Source organism: Nerophis lumbriciformis, linkage group LG02, assembly GCF_033978685.3.
Source record: "Nerophis lumbriciformis linkage group LG02, RoL_Nlum_v2.1, whole genome shotgun sequence".
Classification (NCBI taxonomy): Eukaryota; Metazoa; Chordata; class Actinopteri; order Syngnathiformes; family Syngnathidae; genus Nerophis; species Nerophis lumbriciformis.
In genome coordinates this window covers 28,827,501-28,855,086 of record NC_084549.2, presented here as the reverse complement: position 1 = coordinate 28,855,086, position 27,586 = coordinate 28,827,501, and the positions used below count along the sequence as shown (strand labels likewise).

At 43.7% G+C, this 27,586-nt stretch overlaps 2 protein-coding genes across 2 annotated transcripts in view; one reads left to right on the top strand and one right to left on the bottom strand.

The window, feature by feature from the left end:
• The window catches only part of tasp1 (taspase, threonine aspartase, 1), a 46,233-nt gene that overhangs the window by 16,764 nt on the left and 1,883 nt on the right, over nt 1-27,586 (bottom strand). The window contains exons 3-12 of the mRNA XM_061960323.1: nt 25,847-25,914; nt 21,686-21,754; nt 20,508-20,628; nt 20,351-20,435; nt 20,184-20,263; nt 20,008-20,114; nt 17,632-17,751; nt 16,567-16,645; nt 6,092-6,202; nt 382-489 (exon numbers count right to left, since the gene is read on the bottom strand). Of these exons, the coding sequence (XP_061816307.1) occupies nt 382-489; nt 6,092-6,202; nt 16,567-16,645; nt 17,632-17,751; nt 20,008-20,114; nt 20,184-20,263; nt 20,351-20,435; nt 20,508-20,628; nt 21,686-21,754; nt 25,847-25,914 (948 nt within the window). The remainder of the gene's footprint in view (nt 1-381; nt 490-6,091; nt 6,203-16,566; nt 16,646-17,631; nt 17,752-20,007; nt 20,115-20,183; nt 20,264-20,350; nt 20,436-20,507; nt 20,629-21,685; nt 21,755-25,846; nt 25,915-27,586) is intronic.
• LOC133606400 (uncharacterized) lies at nt 22,286-24,598 on the top strand. Its single transcript, XM_072915006.1, has 3 exons — nt 22,286-22,296; nt 23,389-23,741; nt 23,787-24,598. Exons 1-3 carry the CDS (start codon nt 22,286-22,288, stop codon nt 24,113-24,115), a joined length of 693 nt encoding a protein of 230 aa, XP_072771107.1. The 3' UTR covers nt 24,116-24,598.

Genomic DNA, 27,586 nt, shown 5'->3' with positions numbered 1-27,586 from the left:
CCAAATTAAGTTTATAGTACAACCAAGTATGCCAACTGATGCAAAAGAGAAAAGCTTTTTTAGAAGCTCCAGGTACAGAAACTGGATCTACAAAGACAATCAGCCAAAATAGGGCATATTCAGAGGGCCTCTGCTTGTCTGAAGATTAGCAGTTGATTCCATAGTGGGAGGTCTACGTGAGATCTGAGATGAAGGGTGTGAAACTGGAGCCTGATTGTGCAAGTCAAAACATGGACCACCCGTCAAGAAAGCCATAGTGACCACCACACCTTTTGTCCAAAATATACAAATATATATTTTGATATATTAACAGCAATATTTTTGTCTAACCTTAGCTTTTGTGGCAAAATGTGGTCGGAAATTAAATGTTTCATGTCTCACCTAGTGCACCCTGAATATTTGAAGATGGCTGAGGTTCCACACATCTGCAGCACCGCAAGACAATTACTCCACCCAAAACTCGATCTTCACTGGCCAAAAAAGGTGAGCCTTGAGGGAGGAATACATTTATTAAACTAAGGGAACAACAAATTGACAAAATGACACATTTTACCTTCAAAGACATTCTTCACAAAACTAACTGAGGCATAGACTATTATACCCAGAACCCACATTGAGCGGTGAATCATAGGTACATGTCACCGCCATATTGGATGTGGCAAGAGCGAACGGAGAACATGCCTCATTCATGTGCTGCATGGAATTGAAGGATTACTGATTAAAATTAGCGATTACATTTAACAGGTAAGACTTTACAATTACCATTTTAGGTATTCGATGCCCACTTGTTTCCCACATATATTAGTGTGTGTGTGTGTGTGTGTGTGTGTGTGTGTGTGTGTGTGTGTGTGTGTGTGTGTGCGTGTGCGTGTGAATAAAAGGCATTAACTAAAATCATTTTGTAAAAATGCACATCATGAAGTCCATTACTGTAATTTAGAGGTGGACACTCTAGACCAGGGGTCGGGAACCTTTTTGGCTGAGAGAGCCATGAAAGCCAAATATTTTAAAATGTATTTCCGTGAGAGCCGTATAATATTTTTTAACACTGAATACAACTAAATGCGTGCATTTTTAAGTAAGAACAACATTTTTAGAGTATAAAGAGTCTCTTATTCTTTTTAATAACAATGTTGTTCTGAAGTTAACCAATAATAAATGAAATACTTCTTACCATTAATGCGACTTCTGGTGCTGCATGGTTTTGCTGATGGCTTTGTAGTCTGGTTGATATGTGGTTATTTTTAACACTTTGATTGCCAGCAGAATTATTCATTACTTATCGTGTTAAGCAGTGTCAGCTAAGATTGATCTGAGAGCCAGATGCAGTCATCAAAAGAGCCACATCTGGCTCTAGAGCCATAGGTTCCCTACCCCTGCTCTAGACTTATCACAACGTGTATCGGTCTATTCTGCAAAGTGTAATTAGATGCACAATGATATTTATTCCAGTACTTGAAAGGCCAATGCTCGTTAATAGCAGAACAGCAAATTATGTAACGCCTTAATGTTCACCCATAAATTTTTGGATTTGTAGATTATTTAATTAAAGATGTCTTTAATTAAAGATGTCTTTCAACGGTCCAGGATATCATTAAGAACACTTTTAAAAGCTGATTTAAAGAAAAACAGGGATGTCGTCTCAGTCAGAGGCAAATACTTAACAAAAAACATTTTTGGAATTATGGAGCATTGTTTAAAATGACTCCTCTCTGAGCTGCCACCTTATTGTGGTAGAGGAGCTATGTTGTCCGGGGGCTTCTATGCCCCCTGGTAGGGTCTCCCAAGACAAACAGGTCCTAGGTGAGGGATCAGACAAAGAGCAGCTCGAAGACTTCGATGGAAATACAACAACCGAGACTCAGTTTTCCCTCGCCCGTACGCGGTTCAACGGGGCCCCCCTCTGGAGCCAGGCCCAGAGTTGGGGAACGATGGCGAGCGCCTGGTGGCCGGGCCTCTCCACATGGGGCCCGGCCGAGCACAGCCCGAAGAGGCAACATGGGTCCCCCCTCCAATGGGCTCACCACTCATGGGAGGGGCCATAGAGGTCGGGTGCAATGCGAGCTGGGCGGAAGCCGAAGGCAGGACACTTGGCGGTCCGATCCTCGGCTACATAAAATAGCTCTTGGGACGTGGAATGTCACCTCGCTGGGGGGGAAGGAGCCTGAGCTAGTGCGCGAGGTGGAGAAGTTCCGGCTGGATATAGTCGGACTCACTTCGACGCACAGCAAGGGCTCTGGAACCAGTTCTCTCAAGAAAGGCTGGACTCTCTTCCACACTGGCGTTGCACGTAGTGAGAGGCAACGGACTGGGGTAGCAATTCTTGTTTCCCCCCAATTCAAAGCCTGCACGTTGGAGTTCAACCCAGTGGACGAGAGGGTAGCTTCCCTCTGCCTTCGGGTGGAGGGGGACGGGTCCTGACTGTTGTTTGTGCTTACGCACCAAACAGCAGTTCAGAGTACCCACCCTTTCTGGATACACTTGAGGGAGTACTGGAAAGTGCTCCCCCGGGTGATTCCCTAGTCCTACTCGGGGACTTCAACGCTCATGTTGGCAATGACAGTGAAACCTGGAAGGACGTGATTAGGAAGAATGGCCGCCCGGTTCTGAACCCGAGTGTTTTGTTATTGGACTTGTGTGCTCGTCACAGATTGTCCATAACAAACACCATGTTCAAACATAAGGGTGTCCATATGTGCACTTGGCACCAGGACACCCTCGGCCGCAGTTCCATGATTGACTTTGTAGTTGTGTCATCGGATTTGCGGCCTCATGTTTTGGACACTCGGGTGAAGAGAGGGGCAGAGCTTTCTACCGATCACCACCTGGTGGTGAGATGGCTGCGATGGTGGGGGAGTACCTCCGGAAGAACTTTGAACATGTCACGAGGAAGGTGCTGGATATTGAGTCCGAGTGGACCGTGTTCCACACCTCAATTGTCGAGGCGGCTGATTGGAGCTGTGGCCGCAAGGTAGTTGGTGCCTGTTGTGGCATGTCGTGGATGCCGTCAAGCTGAAGAAAGAGTCCTATCGGGTTCTTTTGGCTCATAGGACTCCGGAAGCAGCAGACATGTACCGACAGGCTAAGCGGTGTGCGGCTTCAGCGGTTGCGGAGGCAAAAACTCGGACATGGGAGGAGTTCGGGGAAGCCATGGAAAACGACTTCTGGACGGCTTCGAAGCGATTCTGGACCACCATCCGCCGCCTCAGGAAGGGGAAGCAGTGCACTGTCAACACCGTGTATGGTGAGGATGGTGTTCTGCTGACCTCGACTGCGGATGTTGTGGGACGGTGGAGGGAATACTTCGAAGACCTCCTTAATCCCACCAACACGTCTTCCTATGAGGAAGCAGATTCTGGGGAATCTGTGGTGGGCTCTCCTATTTCTGGGGATGAGGTTGCTGAGGTAGTTAAAAAGCTCCTCGGTGGTAAGGCCCCGGGGGTGGATGAGATCTGCCAGGAGTTCCTTAAGGCTCTGGATGCTGTGGGGCTGTCTTGGTTGACAAGACTCTGCAGCATCGCGTGGACATCGGGGGCGGTACCTCTGGATTGGCACACCAGGGTGGTGGTTCCTCCCTTAAGAAGGGGAACCGGAGGGTGTGTTCCAACTATCGTGGGATCACACTCCTCAGCCTTCCCAGTAAGGTTTATTCAGGTGTACTGGAGAGGAGGCTACGCCGGATAGTCGAACCTCGGATTCAGGAGGAACAGTGCGGTTTTCATCCTGGCCGTGGAACTGTGGACCAGCTCTATACTATCGGACTCTCTGATTGTGGCGGTCCGCTCCCTGTACGATCAGTGTCAGAGCTTGGTCCACATTGCCGGCAGGAAGTCGGACACGTTTCCAGTGAGGGTTGGACTGCGCCAGGGCTGCTCTTTGTCACCGATTCTGTTCATAACTTTTATGGACAGAATTTCTAGGCGCAGTCAGGGCGTTGAGGGGATCTGGTTTGGTGGCTGCAGGATTAGGTCTCTGCTTTTTGCAGATGATGCGGTCCTGATGGCTTCATCTGGCCAGGATCTTCAGCTCTCACTGGATCGGTTCGCAGCCGAGTGTGAAGCGACTGGGATGAGAATCAGCACCTTCAAGTCCAAGTCCATGGTTCTCGCCCAGAAATGGGTGGAATGCCATCTCCGGATTGGGGAGGAGACCCTGCCCCAAGTGGAAAAGTTCAAGTAACCACAGAGTCTTGTTCACGAGTGAGGGCAGAGTGGATTGTGAGATCGACAGGCGGATCGGTGTGGCGTCTTCAGTAATGCGGACGCTTTATCGATCCGTTGTGGTGAAGAAGGAGCTGAGCCGGAAGGCAAAGCTCTCAATTTACCGGTTGATCTACGTTCCCATACTTGCCTATGGTCATGAGCTTTGGGTTATGACCGAAAGGACAAGATCACGGGTACAAGCGGCCGAAATGGGTTTCCCCCGCCGGGTGGTGGGGCTCTCCCTTAGAGATAGGGTGAGAAGCTCTGCCATCCGGGAGGAGCTCAAAGTAAAGCCACTGCTCCTCCACATCGAGAGGAGCCAGATGAGGTGGTTCGGGCATCTGGTCAGGATGCCACCCGAACGCCTCCCTAGGGAGGTGTTTAGGGCACGTCCGACCGGTAGGAGGCCACAGGGAAGACCCAGGACACGCTGGGAAGACTATGTCTCCCGGTTGGCCTGGGAACGCCTCGGGATTCCCCGGGAAGAGTTGGACGAAGTGGCTGTGGAGAGGGACGTCTGGGCTTCCCTGCTTAGGCTGCTGCCTCCGCGACCCGACCTCGGATAAGCGGAAAAAGATGGATGGATGGATGTTTAAAATGATAGAGAGAACAGCTGAATTCACTTAAACTGGTACTAGTCCAAATGTACCAGTGTAACAGATGGTGATGACAGAGCTACAGGAATAATAAACTATACATTCTAAGTAGGGCTGTCAAATGATTAGTTGTTTTTTTTTTTAAATCAGATTGATCACATTTTGGAATTTGGATTAATCATGAATAATCACATGTGATTACTCACTTGAATGATTAAAATTTGTTTAAAAAAGACCTGCACAATTGTTTCAAATTCCAAACGGCTCATTTTTCCATGGAACATTTTTTTATTAATATCTCTGCCACGCTGCTATGGTATAAATTAGGATTTTCTGGTGGTATGGGGATCCCAAATACAAATAAACAGGTGCCAACAGGTAAGTAGAATTCTAACGGTATTGTAGATACCGAGGTATTGTAGTTTCAAAATCCTCACAGTAATGCCGTGACGTGTGACGGTGTAAAACAAAAATTTAGTGAGTAGTTTTTTCTGGCGCTTTTGCATTGGCCGGACTGAATATAGAACTACATCTCCCATAATTATTTGCGCTGTGTGGGACCGGCAAGGTGGGGGCCTTAAAGGGCAGAAAAGGCGGAAGCATGCGGGGAGAAGCGTGTTTGTAGCAGATAAGAGGAATTGATTTTTGTCATACAGGAATGTTTTTTTTGTTTGTTTTACTTAAATGCATGTCATTATTTTCACAAAACTTGGTAACAGTTTTATACAAAGTTCTTCAGGGCTGTATTTTGAATTGAAATTTGAGAGCGAGTGTTCAGGGCTGTATTTTGAATTGAAATTTGAGAGCGAGCACACCACTCGGAGTCTCCTCACTCATTTTGTTTTACTGACATATGCATTGAGCTGATCACTGACTGTATAGCAGTTAGTTGAAGAGGTTGTACGCGCAAAATAAATGTCATGATTAATCTAAGTGTGTACATGATTAGTGCAATACTTTTTTGTGATTAATCACATGAGTTAACTCGTTAATTTTGACAGCCCTAATTCTAAGGAAAAACCCTTCAAAGAATAAAACAAATAAAATCTTCAACTAAACATTTAACAACAACATCTCAAATAATCTTCGACTGTCAACTTTGACGTATGAAGAATTTGTGGGCCAAGTTAAAGCAGCAAGATTTATCCAACTTTTCTTCTGACTGTGGTCTTCCAAATGGGTGCAATCAACATCTGTTCGTTACAACTGTTTAGTAATCCTACCAGAACATCATTGTGTTTTTCACAAACACATTCTTGGCCAGCATTTCTGTGAAATTAAAATTCAACTCACTGATGAACTTGTTTTGCATAGCCTCGAGCAATGCTTGATGAGCATCTTTCGACTGCATGGCCGCAGAGCATTCCCGTGCTAGCATGGTGCGAATCAGATGCTCACCACAGCCTGCAAGAGACACAAACACACCACTGAAAGTGTTAAAACAAGGCTGGACCAACACATGCACACTGCATTATTTTTGGTAAAGTTCAATGCATCTACAAGAGGGGCTTTTGCAAACTGTGTAAACTGGAATCTTATGTAAGCACACAAAAGTATGAATATGATAGGTAAACATGTAAGAATAATTATTACTGTTATTACAAGGGCACAACTGGCTCACAGCAGGGAAATTAAATGAAAACAGATGTGGGTGAGCATGAGTGACCCGGCTGCCAAATATAACACTAACAACTTTATCTGTAAAGTCGACCACATTGTTTATTTTCTTATTCTTAAATTATAGCTAACCAAATCTGCAGGATAACTTGTATAAAGTGTGAACATGCAATTCTTTCCAAAAGTGCTGAATTATTTTGAAGCTGTTGCTGCATGTGGTATGGCATCACATCCAAGGAAGCAAACAGAAACAAAGTGCAAAGACTTTAAGCAAAGGATCTCAAAAAAGCACAGGGAGCTTGCACAAATGTCTCACATTACAATCTTTATAACTTTTATGAAAACATGTAGCAGTTGTGCTTTTTATTTATACATATAACGGTATATATATATATATATATATATATATATATATATATATATATATATATATATATATATATATACCGTATTTTTCGGACTGTAAGTTGCGCCGGAGTATAAGTCGCACAGGAAACATGTAGCAGGTGTGCTTTTTATTCATACATATAACGGTATATATATACCGTATTTTTCGGACTATAAGTCGCACTGGGGTATAAGTCGCATTTTTTGGGAACATTTATTTGATAAAACCCAACACCAAGAATAGACATTTGAAAGGCAATTTAAAATAAATAAAGAATAGTGAACAACAGGCTGAATAAGTGTACGTTATATGACGCATAAATAACCAACTGAGAACGTGCCTGGTATGTTAACGTAACATTTTATGGCAAGAGTCAGTCATAACTAACATATAGAACATGCTATACGTTTACCAAACAATCTGTCACTCCTAATCGCTAAATCCGATGAAATCTTATACGTCTACTCTCTTACGTGAATGAGCTAAATAATATTATTTGAAATTTTACGGTAATGTGGTAATAATTTCAAACAAAAGTCGCTCCTGAGTTTAAGTTGCACCCCCGGCCAAACGATGAAAAAAACTGCGACTTATAGTCCGAAAAATACGGTATATATATATATATATATATATATATTATATATATATATATATATATATATATATATATATATATATATATATATATATATATATATATATAGACATTTTGAAGGTGGTCCTTCCGAACTTGTAATGTTTGATCATAACTGACAAGACTGAAAAACAAAATTCATGCATGTGGTAGAAAGGAGTGTAACAACATTGCTGTGTTGTCAACACTTGCGTAATGCTTTAACACTTTTTTGTAAGCACCGTAAAATATCAAGAGTCTACAACAAAACTAAATACAGGTCTGCAACTGTGGAAACCAGATGCCTGGAGCATCAAGTTATTTTCTACTGAGAGTTAAAAGGTCAGATTGGCCAGGTACTGGGTCCTTTGTTGTGTATAATTGTAAAGCGCACAAGAAGTGGTTATAACAGCGGCACAAACACGGTTGAACTAGAGTTGCAGCCCCACAAGAATCACACAGGGGAAAAGCCCACAAGGAATCTGAGACAGCCAGCAGCAGCAGGAGCAGCAGCGAAAGTGAACACTGACATACGCAGGCTTTTCGCTCAAGGACCACAACAAAGTAAACAATTTAGTGGATACACAAATGTACAGCTTAAGTGACATATAACAAAACAACATGCAGCAAAATAGAAGTTAGGCGGGGTTACTGAGTAAGGAAGGGTGACAGAGGGTGAGGCTCATGCTTCCCTTATGTCAGGATGAAAACGATTGTTTTTCCTGGTTCTTTTGATGGGACTGGCTTTCATGCAGGGAAATTAAAACCAGGTGATGTACTGGAACACACAATGCGCTCCATCTACTTACGTGCCCCCTTAGGAAATATTTTTTTAGCCAACACCAGAGACGTGGCCACATTATAAGGAAATGAGAGGATGTGGTGGAAATACAGTAGTAAATTTACACTTTATCATATTTGATACTGGATGAACATAACATCGGCATAAAAGAAAGAAAGCCTTGTAGTTATATTTACTCAAAGGCATTCAAAACCCTTTCAAACTGTCATCTTAGGTACAAACCCCGTTTCCATGAGTTGGGAAATTGTGTTAGATGTAAATATAAACGGAATACAATGATTTGCAAATCATTTTCAACTCATATTCGAATATGCTACAAAACCAACATATTATCAACATAACCAACATAAATCCAAGATGGCGGCGCGCACAGACGCAGCGGCTTACGGCTCTCCATTTCAGTGCTCTTTCTTCCTTCTTTTCTTCATGTTTTTTTTCCTTTTGTGCACCACCTGTACTGCAAACACCCGGTACACCCGCCAGTCACTCTTGGATATCGGTAACTCGCACCAGATATCTGTTTCGAGCGACTTTCACCACGAGCACAACATCCCAGATGACATAGCGAGAGCACAGGGCTCTCCGTGGTTTGTTGTTCTGGTTTGTTGTCGGGTCTGGGAGACGGCGCAGACGGAGGAGGGAGAGGAAGCAGAAGCGTGGCCGCAGGTCCGGCGTCTTGCTCAGGCTTAGGAAACAACCCCACAAGCCACCTCTACCGAGCCTGTTCCTCTCTAATGCCAGATCCCTTGTACAGAAGATGGACGACCTGGAGTTACAACTTGCTGGAAACCGCTATGTTCGGGACTGTTGTGCTATGATTATCACCGAAACCTGGCTTCACCCGGAAATACCCGATGCTAGCATGCAGCTAGCCGGACGCACTCTGCTCCGCCGGGACAGAACTAAGGACTCCGGTAAGAGCAGAGGAGGGGGGCTCTGTATCTACGTGCATGAGAACTGGTGCAACAACGGGACAATCACTAAACAGCACTGTTGCCCGGACGTGGAGTACATGTCTGTTAGATGTCGGCCTTTTTTTCTCCCGAGAGAGCTGTCTGTTGTTATCATCACGGCTGTGTATATTCCACCGGACGCCAAAGTAAACACAGCGCTCTCTCTTCTGCTGAACACCGTCAACGAACAGCAGCGGGCCCACCCCGACGGTGTTCATATCATAGCAGGGGATTTTAATAAGGCCAATCTGAAGACTGTACTCCCTAAGTTCTACCAGCACGTGAAGTGTTCTACAAGGGGCAAGAACACCCTGGACCACGTGTATACCAACATAAAGCACGCGTACAGAGCTACACCCCTCCCCCAGCTTGGACAGTCAGACCATCTTTCCCTCCTGCTCTCTCCTACCTACACCCCCATCAGACGCCAGGCCAGGCCTATCACAAAGACTGTTATGACCTGGCCTGACGATGCACTCCCCAAACTTCAGGACTGCTTCCAACACACAGACTGGGACCTCTTCCAACAACAGGAGCTGGAGACAGCCACAGGAACGGTGCTGGACTACATAAAGTTCTGCATCGGGAATGTGACTGTGGAAAAAACCATCCGGGTTTACCCCAACAAGAAACCCTGGATGACCAGCCAGGTCCGCACACTCCTCAGGGCCCGCGACGCAGCCTTCAGGTCAGGGGACAGGGCACTGTACAGTGTTGCTAGAGCCGACCTGAAGAGAGGGATTAAAAAAGCAAAGGCGGACCACAGGAGGTGCATAGAGTCCCATCTGTCCAGCAAAAACTCACGGGAGGTGTGGCGGGGCATTCATGACATCACGAACTTCAGAGGCTGCAATATGACAACTGCGGATCAGAGTGCGACACTGGCAGAGGAGCTTACCGTATTTTCCGCACTATAAGGCGCACCGGATTATTAGCCGCACCTTCAATGAATGGCATATTTCATAACTTTGTCCACCAATAAGCCGCCCCGGACTATAAGCCGCGCCTACGCTGCGCTAAAGGGAATGTCAAAAAAACAGTCAGATAGGTCAGTCAAACTTTAATAATATATTAAAAACCAGCGTTCTAACAACTCTGTTCACTCCCAAAATGTACGCAAATGTGCAATCACAAACATAGTAAAATTCAAAATAGTGCAGAGCAATAGCAACATAATGTTGCTCGAACGTTAATGTCACAACACACAAAATATACATAGCGCTCACTTTCTGAAGTTATTCTTCATTCGTAAATCCTTCGTCTTCGGTGTCCGAAGTGAAAAGTTGGGCAAATTTACGATCCACTGGCAGATGTTGGCGTCGTCTGGCGCTGCCTCCTCGTCTTAGTGAAGGTGTGTTCGCCTTCTGTCATCCATTGTTCCCACGCAGTTAGCAGTCTAGCTTCGAATGCCCTGTTGACACCAATATCTAGCGGCTGGAGGTCTTTTGTCAATCCACCCGGAATGACGGCGAGTATTGAATTAAGCGCGTAAGCGTGTCTCTCAATGTGCTGTTATGAGCTAGCAAAAATAACAACTACACTACCCAGCATGCAACGATAGTTACGAGCATGCGCGGTAGCCCTGAGAAGCGTTGTATGCTGGGAGTTAGAATGTGGTTATGAGCACGCTGTGAGTAAACGTTGAGAACTCAGTTAACACGCCTCGTCTGCATTATTTATAATTAGACAGACAACACACTTAATAGGAGCCATTTTGGGGTCTTTACATAAACACAAATGGAAATGAAACGTCACATATCCCAGCATGCACCGCGCGCTTCTTTGTCATCCACTGTTCCCACGCAGTTAGCAGTCTAGCTTCGAATGCCCTGTTGACACCAATATCTAGCGGCTGGAGGTCTTTTGTCAATCCACCCGGAATGACGGCGAGTATTGAATTAAGCGCGTAAGCGTGTCTCTCAATGTGCTGTTATGAGCTAGCAAATATAACAACTACACTACCCAGCATGCAACGATAGTTACGAGCATGCGCGGTAGCCCTGAGAAGCGTTGTATGCTGGGAGTTAGAATGTGGTTATGAGCACGCTGTGAGTAAACGTTGAGAACTCAGTTAACACGCCTCGTCTGCATTATTTATAATTAGACAGACAACACACTTAATAGGAGCCATTTTGGGGTCTTTACATAAACACACAAATGGAAATGAAACGTCACATATCCCAGCATGCACCGCACGCTTCTTCTACGGGGAAAAAAGATGGCGGCTGTTTACCGTAGTTGCGAGACCTAAACTTTATGAAAATGAATCTTAATATTTATCCATATATAAAGCGCACCGGGTTATAAGGCGCACTGTCAGCTTTTGAGAAAATTTGTGGTTTTTAGGTGCGCCTTATAGTGCGGAAAATACGGTAACTGTTTCTTTGCCCGTTTCGAAACCCCCCAGCGACACTCATCTGCTCCAGCCCTGCCCCCGCCCCCACCGGGCTCCGGCGCCACTCCACTCACTGTACAGGAGCACAGTGTCAGACGAGTGCTCCTGGCTGTGAACCCCAGGAAGGCTACCGGACCAGACGGAGTACCTGGAAAGGTGCTCAGGACGTGCGCCCACCAGCTCGCTCCCCCCCTCACCAGGATCTTCAACCTCTCCCTGGCTCAGGCAGTCATCCCATCCTGCCTGAAGTCATCTACAATAATCCCGGTGCCGAAGAAGTCTCCCATCACCAGCCTGAATGATTACCGACCAGTGGCCCTCACTCCGGTAATCATGAAGTGCTTCGAGCGACTTGTTCTCCAGCACATCAAGGACCATATCCCTCCAGACTTCGACCCCCACCAGTTCGCATACCGGGCGAACAGGTCCACAGAGGACGCCATCGCCGTTGCTCTCCACTCTGCTCTGAACCACCTGGAGCAGCAGCAGAGCTACGTCCGGATGCTCTCTGTGGACTATAGCTCTGCCTTCAATACAATAATCCCGGACAGACTCTGCAATAAACTGGACACTCTTGGCCTCCCCCCTCTCACAAACGCCTGGATAAGGGACTTCCTAACGGACCGACCCCAGAATGTGAGACTTGGCCCGCACCTCTCATCCTCCCGCACGCTGAGCATCGGCTCCCCACAGGGCTGTGTGCTGAGCCCCCTCCTCTACTGCCTTTACACCCATGACTGCAGTCCGGCCCACAGTGACAACCTTACCGTCAAGTTCGCCGACGATACCACAGTGGTCGGGCTCATCTCCAGGGGTGACGAGGCTGCCTACAGAGAGGAGGTCCTGAAGCTGACGGCCTGGTCTTCAGAGAACAACCTCGCTCTCAACACCAGCAAGACCAGAGAGATCATCGTCGACTTCAGGAGGAGCAGCACCGACCCTGCCCCCCTCTACATCAACGGCGAGCGTGTAGAGAGGGTCCACACCTTCAGGTACCTTGGAGTCCACATCTCTAATGACTTCTCCTGGACAGTCAACACCACATCAATCATCAAGAAGGCTCAGCAGCGGCTACACTTCCTTAGAGTCCTCGGGAAGTACAACCTGAAGCCTGACCTGCTGCTGACCTTCTACCGCTCGTCCATCGAGAGCCTGCTGACCTACTGTATTACGGTATGGTACGGCAGCTGCACTGCAGCAGACAGGGAGAGGCTGCAAAGAGTGGTCAAGACGGCTCAGAAGATCATCGGCCGCCCTCTCCCCTCTCTGACGGACATCTACACCTCCCGCTGCCTCAACAGAGCCAGTGCCATCATCAAGGACAGCACCCACCCTGGCTCTGACCTGTTCCACCTGCTGCCCTCTGGGAAGCGCTACAGGTGCATTAAAACCAAAACAAACAGGCTAAAGAACAGCTTCTTCCCCAGGGCCATAACCATCCTGAACGGACTGCCCCATTGTCCCTCATAACTGCCTTCTCTTCGGTGCAATAACCCATTCCACCAACCACCCTGTTTTTGTTTTTGTTTTTTTCATGTATATATTCATTTTACACCATATTCATTGCACTTCTACATTTTTTATATTTTTATATATTTGCACATTGTTTTTCTAGCATGCACACATCGCACTGTATGGAATGGCCTCAATCTCGTTACCTTGCGTAATGACAATAAAGCTGATTCTGATTCTGATTCTGATATTTGATGTTCAAACTGATAAACATTTTTTTTTTTTGCAAATAATCATTAACTTTAGAATTTGATGCCAGCAACACGTGACAAAGAAGTTGGGAAAGGTGGCATTAAATACTGATAAAGTTGAGGAATGCTCATCAAACACTTATTTGGAACATCCCACAGGTGAACAGGAAAATTGGGAACAGGTGGGTGCCATGATTGGGTATAAAAGTAGATTCCATGAAATGCTCAGTCATTCACAAACAAGGATGGGGAGAGGGTCACCACTTTGTCAACACATGCGTGAGCAAATTGTTGAACAGTTTAAGAAAAAAAGTTTGTCAACCAGCTATTGCAAGGAATTTAGGGATTTCACCATCTACGCTCCGTAATATCATCAAAGGGTTCAGAGAATCCCTCAGGCCGTACTGCATCAACAAGCGACATCAGTGTGTAAAGGATATCAAAACATGGGCTCAGAAACACTTCAGAAACCCACTGTCAGTAACTACAGTTGGTCGCTACATCTGTGAGTGCAAGTTAAAACTCTATGCAAGGATAAAACCGTTTATCAACAACACTCAGAAAAGCCGTCGGCTTCGCTGGGCCTGAGCTCATCTAAGATGGACTGATACAAAGTGGAAAAGTGTTCTGTGGTCTGACGAGTCCACATTTCAAATTGTTTTTGGAAAAGGTGGACGTCGTGTCCTCCGGACCAAAGAGGAAAAGAACCATCCGGATTGTTATAGGCGCAAAGTTGAAAAGCCAGCATCTGTGATGGTATGGGGGTGTATTAGTGCCCAAGACATGGGTAACTTACACATCTGTGAAGGCGGCATTAATGCTGAAAGGTACATACAGGTTTTGGAGCAACATATGTTGCCATCCAAGCAACGTTACCATGGACGCCCCTGCTTAAAAGATGTGTCTCCTCAGTTCCCAAACGTTTGCTGAGTGTTGTTAAAAGGAAAGGCCATGTAACAGTGGTGAACATGCCCTTTCCCAACTACTTTGGCACGTGTTGCAGCCATGAAATTCTAAGTTAATTATTTGCAAAAAAAAAAAAAGTTTATGAGTTTGAACATCAAATATGTTGTCTTTGTAGTGCATTCAATTGAATATGGGTTGAAAACGATTTGCAAATCATTGTATTCCGTTTATATTTACATCTAACACAATTTCCCAACTCATATGGAAACGGGGTTTGTACTTTGGGCTAATTTATTTGTTTAAATACATTAAAATCAATGGATTCTCAAAGGCGTTCAAAACCCTTTCAAACTGTCATCTTATGTACTTTGGGCTCATTTATGTGTTAATTACATTAAAATCAATGGATGTGAATGAGTGCAAGCCACACTTCTTCTATGATGGTGGATGTAGCGTAGTATAGCGTCCTTTCCCGTTAAAAGTTATCTCATCTTGTGATATCATCAAACTATTTTACTATATTGCTTTAAATTGACCTCACATTTTTGATCACCTAAGGCAGATTTTAGGTGTCCAATAATTGTATAAGTCTTCGTGTAACCTGTCTAGCCAAAAAACAAAAACAATTTCCAGTGAGAAGAATTTCGATGTTGATCCCCATCAAAATTCCTTCTACGCTTCAATTTGTAGGATGGCTATTCTTTGCAATTAAAACTACATCTGGCAACTTTGTGGCTAGGTTATATACATTATTAGTTTATTCACATGTTGGATGTAAATGGTAAATGGGTTATACTTGTATAGCGCTTTTCTACCTTCAAGGTACTCAAAGCGCTTTGACACTATTCCCACATGCACCCACACATTCACACACTGACAGCGGGAGCTGACATGCAAGGCCCCAACGACGACCCATCAGGAGTAAGGGTGAAGTGTCTTGCTCAAGGACCCAGCGGACGTGACAAGGTTGCTAGAAGTTTGGGATTGAACCAGGAACCCTCAGGTTGCTGGCACAGCCACTCTCCCAACTGCTCCACGCCGTCATGTCTGAAGTCGAAGCTAGCAAAGAACAGGCAACTCTAGCCCATTTTTTTAAATTATTTTTTTAAACAAAGCTACAATTAAAAGTAGGGATGCCCGATAATGGCTTTTTGCCGATATCCGATATTCCGATATTGTCCAACTCTTTAATTACCGATACCGATATCAACCGATACTGATATATGCAGTCGTGAAATTAACACATTATTATGCCTAATTTGGACAACCAGGTACGGTGAAGATAAGGTCCTTTTTTTAAATATTAATAAAATAAAATAAGATAATTAAATTAAAAACATTTTCTTGAATAAAAAAGAAAGTAAAAGAATATAAAAACAGTTACATAGAAACTAGTAATTAATGAAAATTAGTCAAATTAACTGTTAAAGGGTAGTACTATTAGTGGACCAGCAGCACGCACAATCATGTGTGCTTACAGACTGTATCCCTTGCAGATTGTATTGATATATATTGATATATAATGTAAGAACCAGAATATTAATAACAGAAAGAAACAACCCTTTTGTGTGAATGAGTGGGGGAGGGAGTTTTTTTGGGTTGGTGCACTAATTGTAAGTGTATCTTGTGTTTTTTATGTTGATTTAATAAATAAAAAAATAAAAATAAAAATAAAAATAAAAATAAAACGATACTGATAATAAAAAAAACGATACCGATAATTTCCGATATTACATTTTAAAGCATTTATCGGCCGTTAATATCAAGCAAATGGTGTAGTTAGTTAACTCAATATTTAGTTCGGATACCAATGTCTGCAATTAAGAGAAGCAACCACCACCTTATTCTGCCTATGTCTTCCCGGTTCTGACACAATCGAGAAAAAAAAAGTAAAAAGCAGAACAGCACAGTTGACAGGAAAACTCCATCCATCACATAATGTATATAGAATTGAATTGCGGGGGGAATAGATTGAGATAGCTTGCGGATCTGGGAACAGCAAACTAACAACAATATGCTGCTCTGCACTGGCTCTGTTTTTATCCATAGCAGGTGTCCCTTGTCAAATGTCATTGCATATTCAAAGAGCCTCAAAAGGCACCTGGCGTGCAGATGACTAACAAAGAGAAGAGAAAGATGACTCAATCATCTGAGGAAGTGACTGATGAGAATCACTCAGCCAGCAGGAATGGTCGGAGGTCATTGGAAAGAATTATCGGGCCTTTCAAAACTTGACACAGTGGGGCTAAAAAACAGACTCAAACCAAATATCTGGTTCTGATTGCTATTGACTCCAACAAAAAATGTAGGGCTTGTGTGGTTGTTACACATTAGAATAGGTATGCCCTAATGCACAGTGTAGAATGGAAAAGAAGATGTGGAGTACTATACCTGAGGTACTGACTGCTGTAGCGTAAGGGTTCATGTTACAAGCATTTTCAGCCCAACAGCCACATCCATAATGAGCAGCCTGACAAAAGAAGTTTTGAAAGTCAAAATCACCTTGTGTATGTTGTAGTATTTGTGTATGTAACTGTTTATGTCTAAATGTGTCTGAAAAAGAGAAAATAGCAAATCATTTTTTTTGAAAGACATTTTGTGTTTCTTTAACTTTGACTCTTCAGCATTTTTTCAAATACTTGTGTATATAATTACAATATATAGTCAAGAAAATATGGCCTCTAAAACTTTATCTCCCCTTCCCTCAAGACTATATAATATACCGGTACTGTAGTTGAAGCCTCCCCTACTCCCTGGAAAACTACCAATTCATTTTCTAAAGCATATTTCATCAAGTTTTTTGCTCACCTCAGACTGTGTTGATTCTCAGATTAGGAATTAAAAGTTCATTTTGCCTTTGACATAACATGAGTTTAGCTAAAAAAAAGTTTTTAATTTAGCTCAAGTTGCTGTCCCACCAAGGGATGGGACACTTTGATATTCTCTATTTTAATCAAAGCATTGCATATTTTCTTTTGAAAATACATCAAATTTGTGCTTTACAATGTTGGGCCCTCACTCAGGCATACCAACTTTCCCAGAATAAAAAAAAAAATATTGCAACTGCTCATGACAACAATATTGAAGAATTGTAAATCACAAACCAAATGAAAATTGAAGTAACAAACTTAGTGAAACACCTGCCAGGACGTTTTGCAATGAATGTGCATATAAAATACCGTGATTGGTGTAACTTGAATCTGCGTCATTGTGCGTCATTCTCTATTTCTGTAAACTTTCACTTTGCCAATGACCCCAAGCCCGTTGGAGTACTTTCTTTTTTTTCAGTCAGGCAAACTGTTTATTTTTTCCAGCTGCAATCATTTTCCCTCTCTATGTTATTATAAAGGCCAACCAAATATGACGCAACATGCATGACTGTCTACACAGATAGCTAACAAGTGTATATTGATTATGGACTTTTGGCATGCCACTAAAAGCTGTAAGTGCTATTACCTGGCCAACCCTGCCTGGATGTTTCATGGCCAGGCCTCCACTGGACACCGCTGCAGCTACATTACCTTGCATGTCAACCACAATGGCTCCAACAGTGTCAAGAATCCCGGAACCATTTTCCTACATCACAGGAAATGATCAGCAGTAATGAATTAGCACAGTCTAGCATACACTATTAATTATGTTGTCTTACTCTTTAAAGTTATTCCCTTACTATTTGAGTCCTAGATGGGTTGCTGTTTGCTCGAGAAATGATTTGCTACAACCACCATGCTATAAACTGCAAATTAAGTTAGGCCTGCAGTGAGTATGTGCAGAATGGCGTGTGATGCATTTCCAAATCCCACCAGAAATCGGACTTATTCTTAAAACGTGAATAGGGCACGTTTTAAGAATAATATCCCCCCCTGAAAACAGTTTGAAAAAAATATATATTGTGTTTTACTCAATAGAACAGCAACAATGCAAATATAAAAATAATTTTGCATATGAATACATCTCCTTTGCGATAAGCTCGTCTGTGCTGGCGGTGCAGGAGATTGCCTGTACATTTAGGTCAGTTGTCCGGACGCTGGACTCTCACACCAGTGACCTGGGTTCACACCCCGCTTGGAGCAGCAGGGAAAAACAATGCAGCTGAGAGAGAGAGTACACAACCGCTACACGTGATTGACAGCTATGAACACCAATAATTTCATTCCGCCGTCAAAATCGGGGGCCATTGGGTTTCAGCCTAAGAAAACCAGTGCATTAAGGCAGCCATGAAGGCAGCATTTATCTTATCGTTCCCATATGCTCTGAAATCTGTTCTGTTTTACAGTCAAACAAAGCAAAATCTTATTCCGCTTATCCAAAGTCGGGTTGTGGGGACAGCCGCCTAAGCAGAGAAGCCCATCCTTCCTTTTCCCCAGTTACTTCATCCAGCTCTTCCCGGGGGATACCTAAGCGTTCCTAGTCCAGCTAGGAGACATAGTCTCTCCACCGTGTCCTGGGTCTTCCCCGTGGCCTCCTACTATTCGAAGTGACCCTAAACAGCTCCACAGGGAGGTGTCCGGAGGGCATTCTGACCAGATGCCCAAAACATCTCATCTGGCTCCTCTCGATGTGGACGAGCAGCAGCTTTACTGTTAGCCGCTCCCGAATGACTGAGCTTCTCACCCTATCTCTAAGGAAGAACCTCGCCACCCGAAGGAGGAACCCCATTTCGGCCGCTTGTACCCGTGATCTTGTCCTTTCGGTTATAACCCAAAGCTCATGACCATAGGTAAGGATAAGATCGACAAAGCAAAGTATTTTTAAAATGGTTTTTTTAACTACTGCATGCTCGGGGAAAAAAGCTCATGAATGAAACACCAGTTATTCTAAGAGGGTAAATTCTTATTTTACTTGATACAAGAGTTCAATTACATACATAAGACTTAGCAGAGGAAAAAAACGTCTAGTAAAATCATGAATGCTAAATGCAGTCATTTATTAATCGTGCAATCAGGTCATGAAAGTTTATGTAAACATGGAAGAGACAGATGAGAATGTAAACCTGCAACTCGTTTGCTAACAAGCCATTTGATGCACAAATTAATCACGTGATTAGATACCACTCTATAACGGCTAAGTCAACAAACAATTGACTTCACTGTTGTTCTTTAGTTAACAGATGTCATTAATATTGAGGTTTGATAACTGTACTCAACGGACCATAATACTTTTTAGAAAGAGGTTGGTACGATTAGTATATCTGGCTGTAGTCGTTCCCATGCTATACTCGATTAAACACGATGACAATCCAAAACAAGATGGACTCTCCCACTCACTTCTGTGAGTGGGTAGCACAATTTGTGGGTTGGGAGCACAATTAATCTTTGCTCAGCTGCTTTCTGCTCAACTCATCAAATCAGTCGCCAGCTGTGATGCTCGGTGCACTGAAACTTTGCACTAACCACTGTCAACGCTTGCGTCTTTTCTTGGAGCGGACACCGCGGTCTGCTAACTCCATTTCCTCTGTGGAGGAACTTGAGATGCTATATGGTAGAACTCACCTCACTGATTGTGCATTAATGCCATCTTCTCTCCCACAAATACCATATTATACAAGTGAATGTCTGTTTTGGGCTTTTTAAAACTTGTTTGCTTGAAAATACAAAAGTCCATACAACTACTACCACTTTTCGTTATGGTAAGGATTGCATGATGGAAACCTCATTTCCAGTGTTATTTAACACTAGTATTTTCGGGGTCCAAACAAAAATCCTTAGTAATTATCATTTTACAGTGATTGAATTAGTAGCAAGTGTAGTGGCAACTACTTCAAAGTGAGTAAGTTTTTAATTTTAATTAGGTTATACAAGTATATCAACGATTTAATGTAATAATGCTCACATTTCCACTTGATTGTCGCCTCTTCTTTGTTTGATTACGCCCCGTATCCATTTTCTCAGCCAGCTCCATCTTTCTTTTGTTCCGCTTGTAGGCAGATAAACTAAATTCTATAGGTGATAAAATACACTCATTTGTTTGCAACACAAGTTATGGTCACTTTTTACAGGAATACTCACTTGTGGTCATTTTCTCAGAGAGGCAGGGTGGGACACCGTGGCCAACAGCCCAGTCATGTGCACCCCGTCCCACTAAAAAGCTGCAAAATAAAATAACAATACATTGATAGGTAAAGCTATAGTAGAGTCACATTACTGACAAAGTAGTTGATAACCATGATATTCACCAAGGGGGTATTCTTCCTGCTGATAGTTTCCCTTTTTGTGCTTCATTTAGTAGTCGATTTGCAACCATGATGGGGTTCTTGATTCCTAAAGGAACAGGAACTATTACAATATGGGGAAAAATGCCATTTAAATTACCCATCATAGTAATGGACTTACCACTAATAGCACCTACAGCTCCATATTGCAGTGATTTACCATCCATGACACTGGCATCACATTCTATTTCCCCTGACAAGTTAAGGTTGGAGCCCATGCCCGCATTTGTAAAAGGAGAGTCCTGAGAACACAAAGTACGTGCAGGAAGAAAAAAATTGAAACTACATTTTTAAATCAGCCATACTTACAGAATTATCTTGTGGAAAGGCTGTATCATAGTTTAACAACGATAAAAAGTTTACATTGGACTGACAAGTGTTTGAAAGTAAATCATTTTAGGCTTGTGATATAGCCCTAACAAAGATGTTTTTCATATTATTTTCTACTGTATTGTAACATTTGTTTATGTATGTATGAGGAAGGCATGAGTGTAAACTCAAGATTTCTAACTGAATTAAGACCATCCATTTTGTTGTCTTTCCACATGCAGTAAAAACTACACACGGTTCAAAGGTCTTCTATAATTGGAGCTTAATATGAAGTGCATACTACACTTGCAAATCCGGTATTCCATGCAGCTGCAGAATTCATTAAATCCATTTTTCTTTTTTCTAACCTGCGCCTGAGGTAAAAGATCCTTTACATCAGTGGTCCCCAACCTTTTTGTAGCTGCGGACCGGTCAAAGCTTGAAAATTTGTCCCACGGACCGGGTGGGGAAATGGGTTATGGATTTTTTTTTTTTGTCATAAAGAAATACAATCATGGGGGAATGGGTTATGGATTTATTTATTTTTTTGTCTTAAAGAAATACAATCATGTGTGCTTACGGACTGTATCCCTGCCGACTGTATTGATCTATATTGATATATAATGTATATATTGTGTTTTTTATGTTGATTTAATAAAAATAAAAAAAAATAAAAAAAAATATTTTTTTTATTTTTACATTTCTTATACGGCCCGGTACCAATCAGTCCACGGACCGGTACCGAGCCGCGGCCCGGTGGTTGTGGACCACTGCTTTACATCATTCAATGGGATGTGTGTTCATACATCAGCATTTTTAAGAATCCAAATGTTGTTGTTTTTGTTTGTTTTTTAAACTCATACAGGTGTTGTCTCAAGTTTAGTAACTATTTTAAGAGACGGGTGATGGGATGTTGTTTTAAAGTCCCCAATATTTTGTTAGGTAATGAATCAAAATAATCAAAGTTGTGTTGGATCATAATTAACTAACCTCGAGCTCCACCAGTGCTGCAGCCACTGCTTCAACTGCAAGTGCCCCTGCTTTGAGCTGCTCCACAGCCTGGAAATGATAGTTGTCAATTTCACTTAACAGACATTATTAAAAAAGGTGAGACCTTAAAGGTACAAAATGTCAAGAAAACTATTTAAAAAATATTTACTCTAAAATAAATGTAAATGTAAATACTATAATACCCTAATTGTGCAGACATTGGTGAAAGCATCAAAGTACAAACCCCAAAACCAGTGAAGTTGGCATGTTGTGAAAATTGTAAATAAAAACAGAATACAATGATTTGCAAATCCTTTTCAACTTATATTCAATTGAATACTGCAAAGACAAGATATTGAACGTTCAAACTGGAAAACGTTATTTTTTGCAAATATTAGCTCATTTGGAATTTGTTTTTAAAAAGCTGACACTTTTACAAGTGGCAAAAAAGACTGAGAAAGTTGAGGAATGCTCCTCGAACACTTATTTGGAACATCCCATAGCTGAACAGGCTAATTGGGAACAGGTAGGTGCCATGATTGGGTAAAAAAGCAGCTTCCATGAAATGCCCAGTCATTCACAAACCATTCACAAACAAGGATGGGGCGAGGGTCACCACTTTGGGAACCAATGCATGAACAAATTGTCCAACAGTTTAAGAACAACTTTTCTCAATGAGCCATTGCAAGGAATTTAGGGATTTCACCACTTACGGTCCGTAATTTCATCAAAAGGTTCAGAGGCTCTGGAGAAATCACTGCACATAAGTGATGATATTAGACCTTCGATCCCTCAGGCGGTACTGCATCAAAAAGTGACATCAGTGTGTAAAAGATATCACCACATAGGTTCAGGAACACTTCAGAAAACCACTGTCAGTAACTAGTTTGTCGCTACATCTGTAAGTGCCAGTTAAAACTCTGCTATGCAAAGCGAAAGCCATTTATCAACAACACCCAGAAACGCGGCTGGCTTCGCTGGGCCCGAGCTCATCTAAGATGAACTGATGCAAAGTGGTAAAGTGTTCTGTGGTCTGACGAGTCCACATTTCAAAATGTTTTTGGAAACTGTGGACGTCGTGTTCTCCGGAACAAAGAGGAAAAAAACTATCCGGATCAAAAGCCAGCATCTGTGTGTCACGTGGGGGTCGCAGCTTGCTGCGGGGTTGTTCTTCCAACGCAAGATAGACGGCTCCAGACAACAGCGTGAAGGTAGGCTAGGATTTATTTAACATAAATCACGCACTACCGCGAACATAAACAATACAACCACAACAACAACAAAAAAATAGAGGCAAGCGTGCCTAAAACGCAAGTGAGGCTAATCTTAAACAAAAACTAGGACATGGACATGGAAACTTACTTTGTCAAAACGAGACCTGAACCGGAGTGACATAACGACAATGCAGGCAGGACGAGTGATGAACAAGGTATGCTTAAATAACAGTGACATGATTGGTGACAGGTGTGTGTGAGTCAAAACGTGAAACAGGTGCGTGACGTGACAGGTGAAAACTAATGGTTGCTATGGTGACCAGACAAGGGAGTGAAAAAGACAGAAACTAAACAAAACATGACTTAAAACAAAACATGATAATACAGACATGACAGAGCCCCTCCCTTAAGGACAGATACCAGATGTCCAAGAAAAAACTAACAAAAGTCATGGGAGGGCGGGAGGGGGACATGGCGGTGGGTCGCCAGCCCAAGTGGCCCTGAATCCACCGAGGCAAAGTCAAGTGGCGGCGGCGAGTGGAACGCCGCTGCAGCAGGCGAGGCGGGCGCCCAGGGATTGGCCACATTCGTGGCCGACTGGGAGGTGGGCGCACTTGGCGTGGCGGGCGACCAGGTAGCGGCCATATCCGTGGCCGACGAGGAGGCAGGCGCGTCGTCATCGTGGCAGGCGTGGCTTGGCGTGGTGAGTCAGGCGGCGAAGCTCGGCGTGGCGCGTCAGGCGGCGAAGCTCGGCGTGGCGCGTCAGGCGGCGAAGCTCGGCGTGGGTCTTGGTATAGGTCTTGGTCTTGGCGTGGGTCTTGGTCTTGGCATGGCGGGTCTTGGTCTTGGTCTAGGTCTTGGCATGGCGGGTCTTGGTCTTGGTCTAGGTCTTGGCATGGCGGGTCTTGGTCTTGGCATGGCGGGTCTTGGTCTTGGTCTTGGCATGGCGGGTCTTGGTCTTGGTCTTGGTCTTGGCATGGCGGGTCTTGGTCTTGGTCTTGGCATGGCGGGTCTTGGTCTTGGCGTGGAGGGTCTTGGTCTTGGACTTGTTGAGCTGGTACCGGAGCTTGGCGTCGTGGAGCTGGTACCGGAGCTTGGCGTCGTCGAGCTGGTACCGGAGCTTGGCGTCGTGGAGCTGGTACCGGAGCTTGGCGTCGTGGAGCTGGTACCGGAGCTTGGCGTCGTGGAGCTACTGGTGGAGGTGGAGGTGGTCTAGCTGGGGGTTGCGGCTTGGCATGGTAAAAGACTGGTGGTGGCGGCCGTGAGGGAGGCTGTGGCTTGACATGGTTAAGCTGAGTCACCCCACCAACACAGCTCCCGACCCCAGCCCCCCCCCTCAAGGGGCGGATACCAGACGCGCTCCCTGCGGTCTGGAACTCTCTGTAGGGGTGGGCGGAGGAGGGCAGAAACTTCCCCATTAAATTGTCCAAATTGTCTATTCCCTACCCCCACTTTAGACTGGGTCTGAAAAAATCTAAATTTAGAGACAATTTTCTCAAAAGGATTTTTCTTTGAAACAAAGTCCATAGTGGGCGGCTGACAGAGGGTGTAAATAGACTCAAAAAAAAAATCTTGGTTTCTGACGTCATCACCAGTGGGCGGGATGACGTCATCAGCACGGGTCTCCTGCGGCGGGAAGGAAGAATGGGCTGGTTGAGGAATCTTGTTGTCCGTGGGAGGGTTTTGGGGGAACGACGCGTCATGCTGGCAAGAAAAGAACTTTCTGGTTGGCTTCCAGCTTTGCCAGCGCGTCTCCATCACCTCCTCGTGGCCGGTCTGCGGAAGAACGTCTGCTGCCTGCATTCTGTCACGCGGGGGTCGCAGCTTGCTGCGGGGTTGTTCTTCCAACGCAAGATAGACGGCTCCAGACAACAGCGTGAAGGTAGGCTAGGATTTATTTAAAATAAATCACGCACTACCGCGAACATAAACAATACAACCACAACAACAAAAAAAAAGAGGCAAGCGTGCCTAAAACGCAAGTGAGGCTAATCTTAAACAAAAACTAGGACATGGACATGGAAACTTACTTTGTCAAAACGAGACCTGAACCGGAGTGACATAACGACAATGCAGGCAGGACGAGTGATGAACAAGGTATGCTTAAATAACAGTGACATGATTGGTGACAGGTGTGTGTGAGTCAAAACGTGAAACGGGTGCGTGACGTGACAGGTGAAAACTAATGGTTGCTATGGTGACCAGACAAGGGAGTGAAAAAGACAGAAACTAAACAAAACATGACTTAAAACAAAACATGATAATACAGACATGACACTGTGATTGTATGGGGGTGTATTAGTGCCCAAGGCATGGGTAACTTACACATCTGTGAAGGCACCATTAATGCTGAAAGGTACATTCAGGTTTTGGAGCAACATATGTTGCCATCCAAGCAACGTTATCATGGACGCCCCTGCTTATTTCAGCTATACAATACCAAACCACGTGTTACAACAGCGTGGCTTTATAATAAGAGTGCAGGTATTATACTGGCCTGCCTGTAGTCCAAACCTGTCTGCCATTGAAAATGTGTGATGCAATATGAAGCCTAAAATATCACAATGGAGACCCCGGACTGTTGAACAACTTAAGCTGTACATCAAGCAAGCGTGGGAAAGAATTCCTCCTGAAAAGCTTCAAAAATTGGTCTCCTCAGTTCCCAAACGTTTATGTTGTTAAAAGGAAAAACCATGTAACAGTGGTCAAAATGTCCCTGTGTCAACTTTTTTGCAATGTGTTGCTGCCATTAAATTCTAAGTTAATGATTATTTGCAAAAAAAAAAAAATTAAGCTTCTCAGTTCAAACATTAAATATCTTGTCTTTGCGGTCTATTCAATTGAATATAAGTTGAAAAGGATTTACAAATAATTGTATTCTGTTTTTATTTACAAATTACACAACGTGCCAACTTCACTGGTTTTGGGTTTTGTAGAATACACTTACTTGCTGGCAGGCTCTTTTGCATACATGTTTGTACTCCTTGGCCTTTGATTCTGAATGGTATCCTGCACCTGAAACCATATGAAACCATGTAAGAAAACGATTTACACGGAATTACCGTATACTATGTTTAGGGCAGTGTTTCTCTAACTGCTTGGCAGGCGTAATAACGTGTCAGGGGTGCTGTAAGAGCCAGTGGGACTTCAGGTATTTGTGTCTTTATAAACGCTTCAATGATACACAAAACCTTTAGCTTGGTGGCGGCTGTGCTTGAATTAATCAACAGGCTGACTTGGAAATCCATCCATTTTTCTACCGCTTCTACTTCTTGCGGTCACAGAGTCTACAGTGTACCTTGCCTTGCTGGCATAGGCTCAAGGCCCCCACACTTCCGAGAGGGACAAGCGGTAAAAAAAAAGGATGAATGGTTTAATTATAACTTTTTCAAAATAACAATAGGTTCAAAGCAATCTGCCCTGCAGAGTCTATCCTATTTCGTCACCATCAAACGAGCACACTGTAATGAAACAACTGGAGATATGTGATGCATTACATTGTATCATAAGCATGTTCGAAATAAACTGAAACTGAACTCTCGTTGACTAACCAAGTTGAAGTTTAAGAGGAATCGCATATTTTTGGAATGTTATCTATATGTCACAATCCCTATGAGACACAATAATACGTGTTTTTTATTTTATGCATTCTAATTTGTAAATAAAAGTCCAGTTGTAATGGAGCCAATGGGAGTCATGACGTCATTGCTTCTATTTTGACCATAAAACCCAATTAATAACCATCAACAATATTCTATTTACATTTTGTGACCTGAATATTAAACAAGTATTAGCAATATTGTTATTATAAGCGCTAATGTTAAGAACTTACATTTAACGGCACATTGATCAGAGAGGCAATTTCCCCATTCTGCATCATACGCTGGTGAGCTGCTTTCTCGCTTAGGAGTTTGTGAAAGTTAATTCTAGATTATAAATCATGCCTCTAAACTGAGAACTGAGATATTAAATGGGAAAAAAGATTCGAAAAGACCCTTTGTTACACCCGCTTTTTTATTCGCAAGGATTGCTAATCATTCTTCATCCAAACAGGAACATCCTAACAGTCGGCATTCCAGTAAAAGCAGACATTGTACAGTAAGTGATTAATCAGTGATTGTTGAAGGAAAAAGCGAACGCTGTGATTTGTTTGCGATATTAATGTGTTCCTGTATGATTATAATGAAATACGTAAATACTACATGTTATTATGAATGTATTGAATTAAATCGGGACTGTGTGACAAGGGGTGCCACTTTCGTGACTTCTGCGGTGCTTTTTTGTGAACTTCTGGATCTGCCTCCCGGGAGCCTTTTGGCCATGGAGACCAGGTGCTGGGTCCAGAGTCCATTTGGAGAGACTGGAGGAGATGCGGATAAAGAGACAGGGCTGCGGAGCTAGCGCCGAACGCCGGGACTGACAAGCTTCACAGTGTATTGGCTGAATGAGCAGGTATCGGACACCTCGGTCTCCTCGGACGTATCTTCGCTCATCCATGCGGACTGGACACTGGTTGCTTTGTTGGGTCTGCTCCTGTCTTTGGCCATGCTCCCCCCACCTAAGCAGACGATGGCGTGGAACACAGCAGAGGCCACAACAGTGTATATGCTATATTTATTTTTTACTTTTGTGGCTGTGTGTAGAAGTGGCACTGCTGGAGAGGCAGCTGGTTGCATCAGCTCTGCTC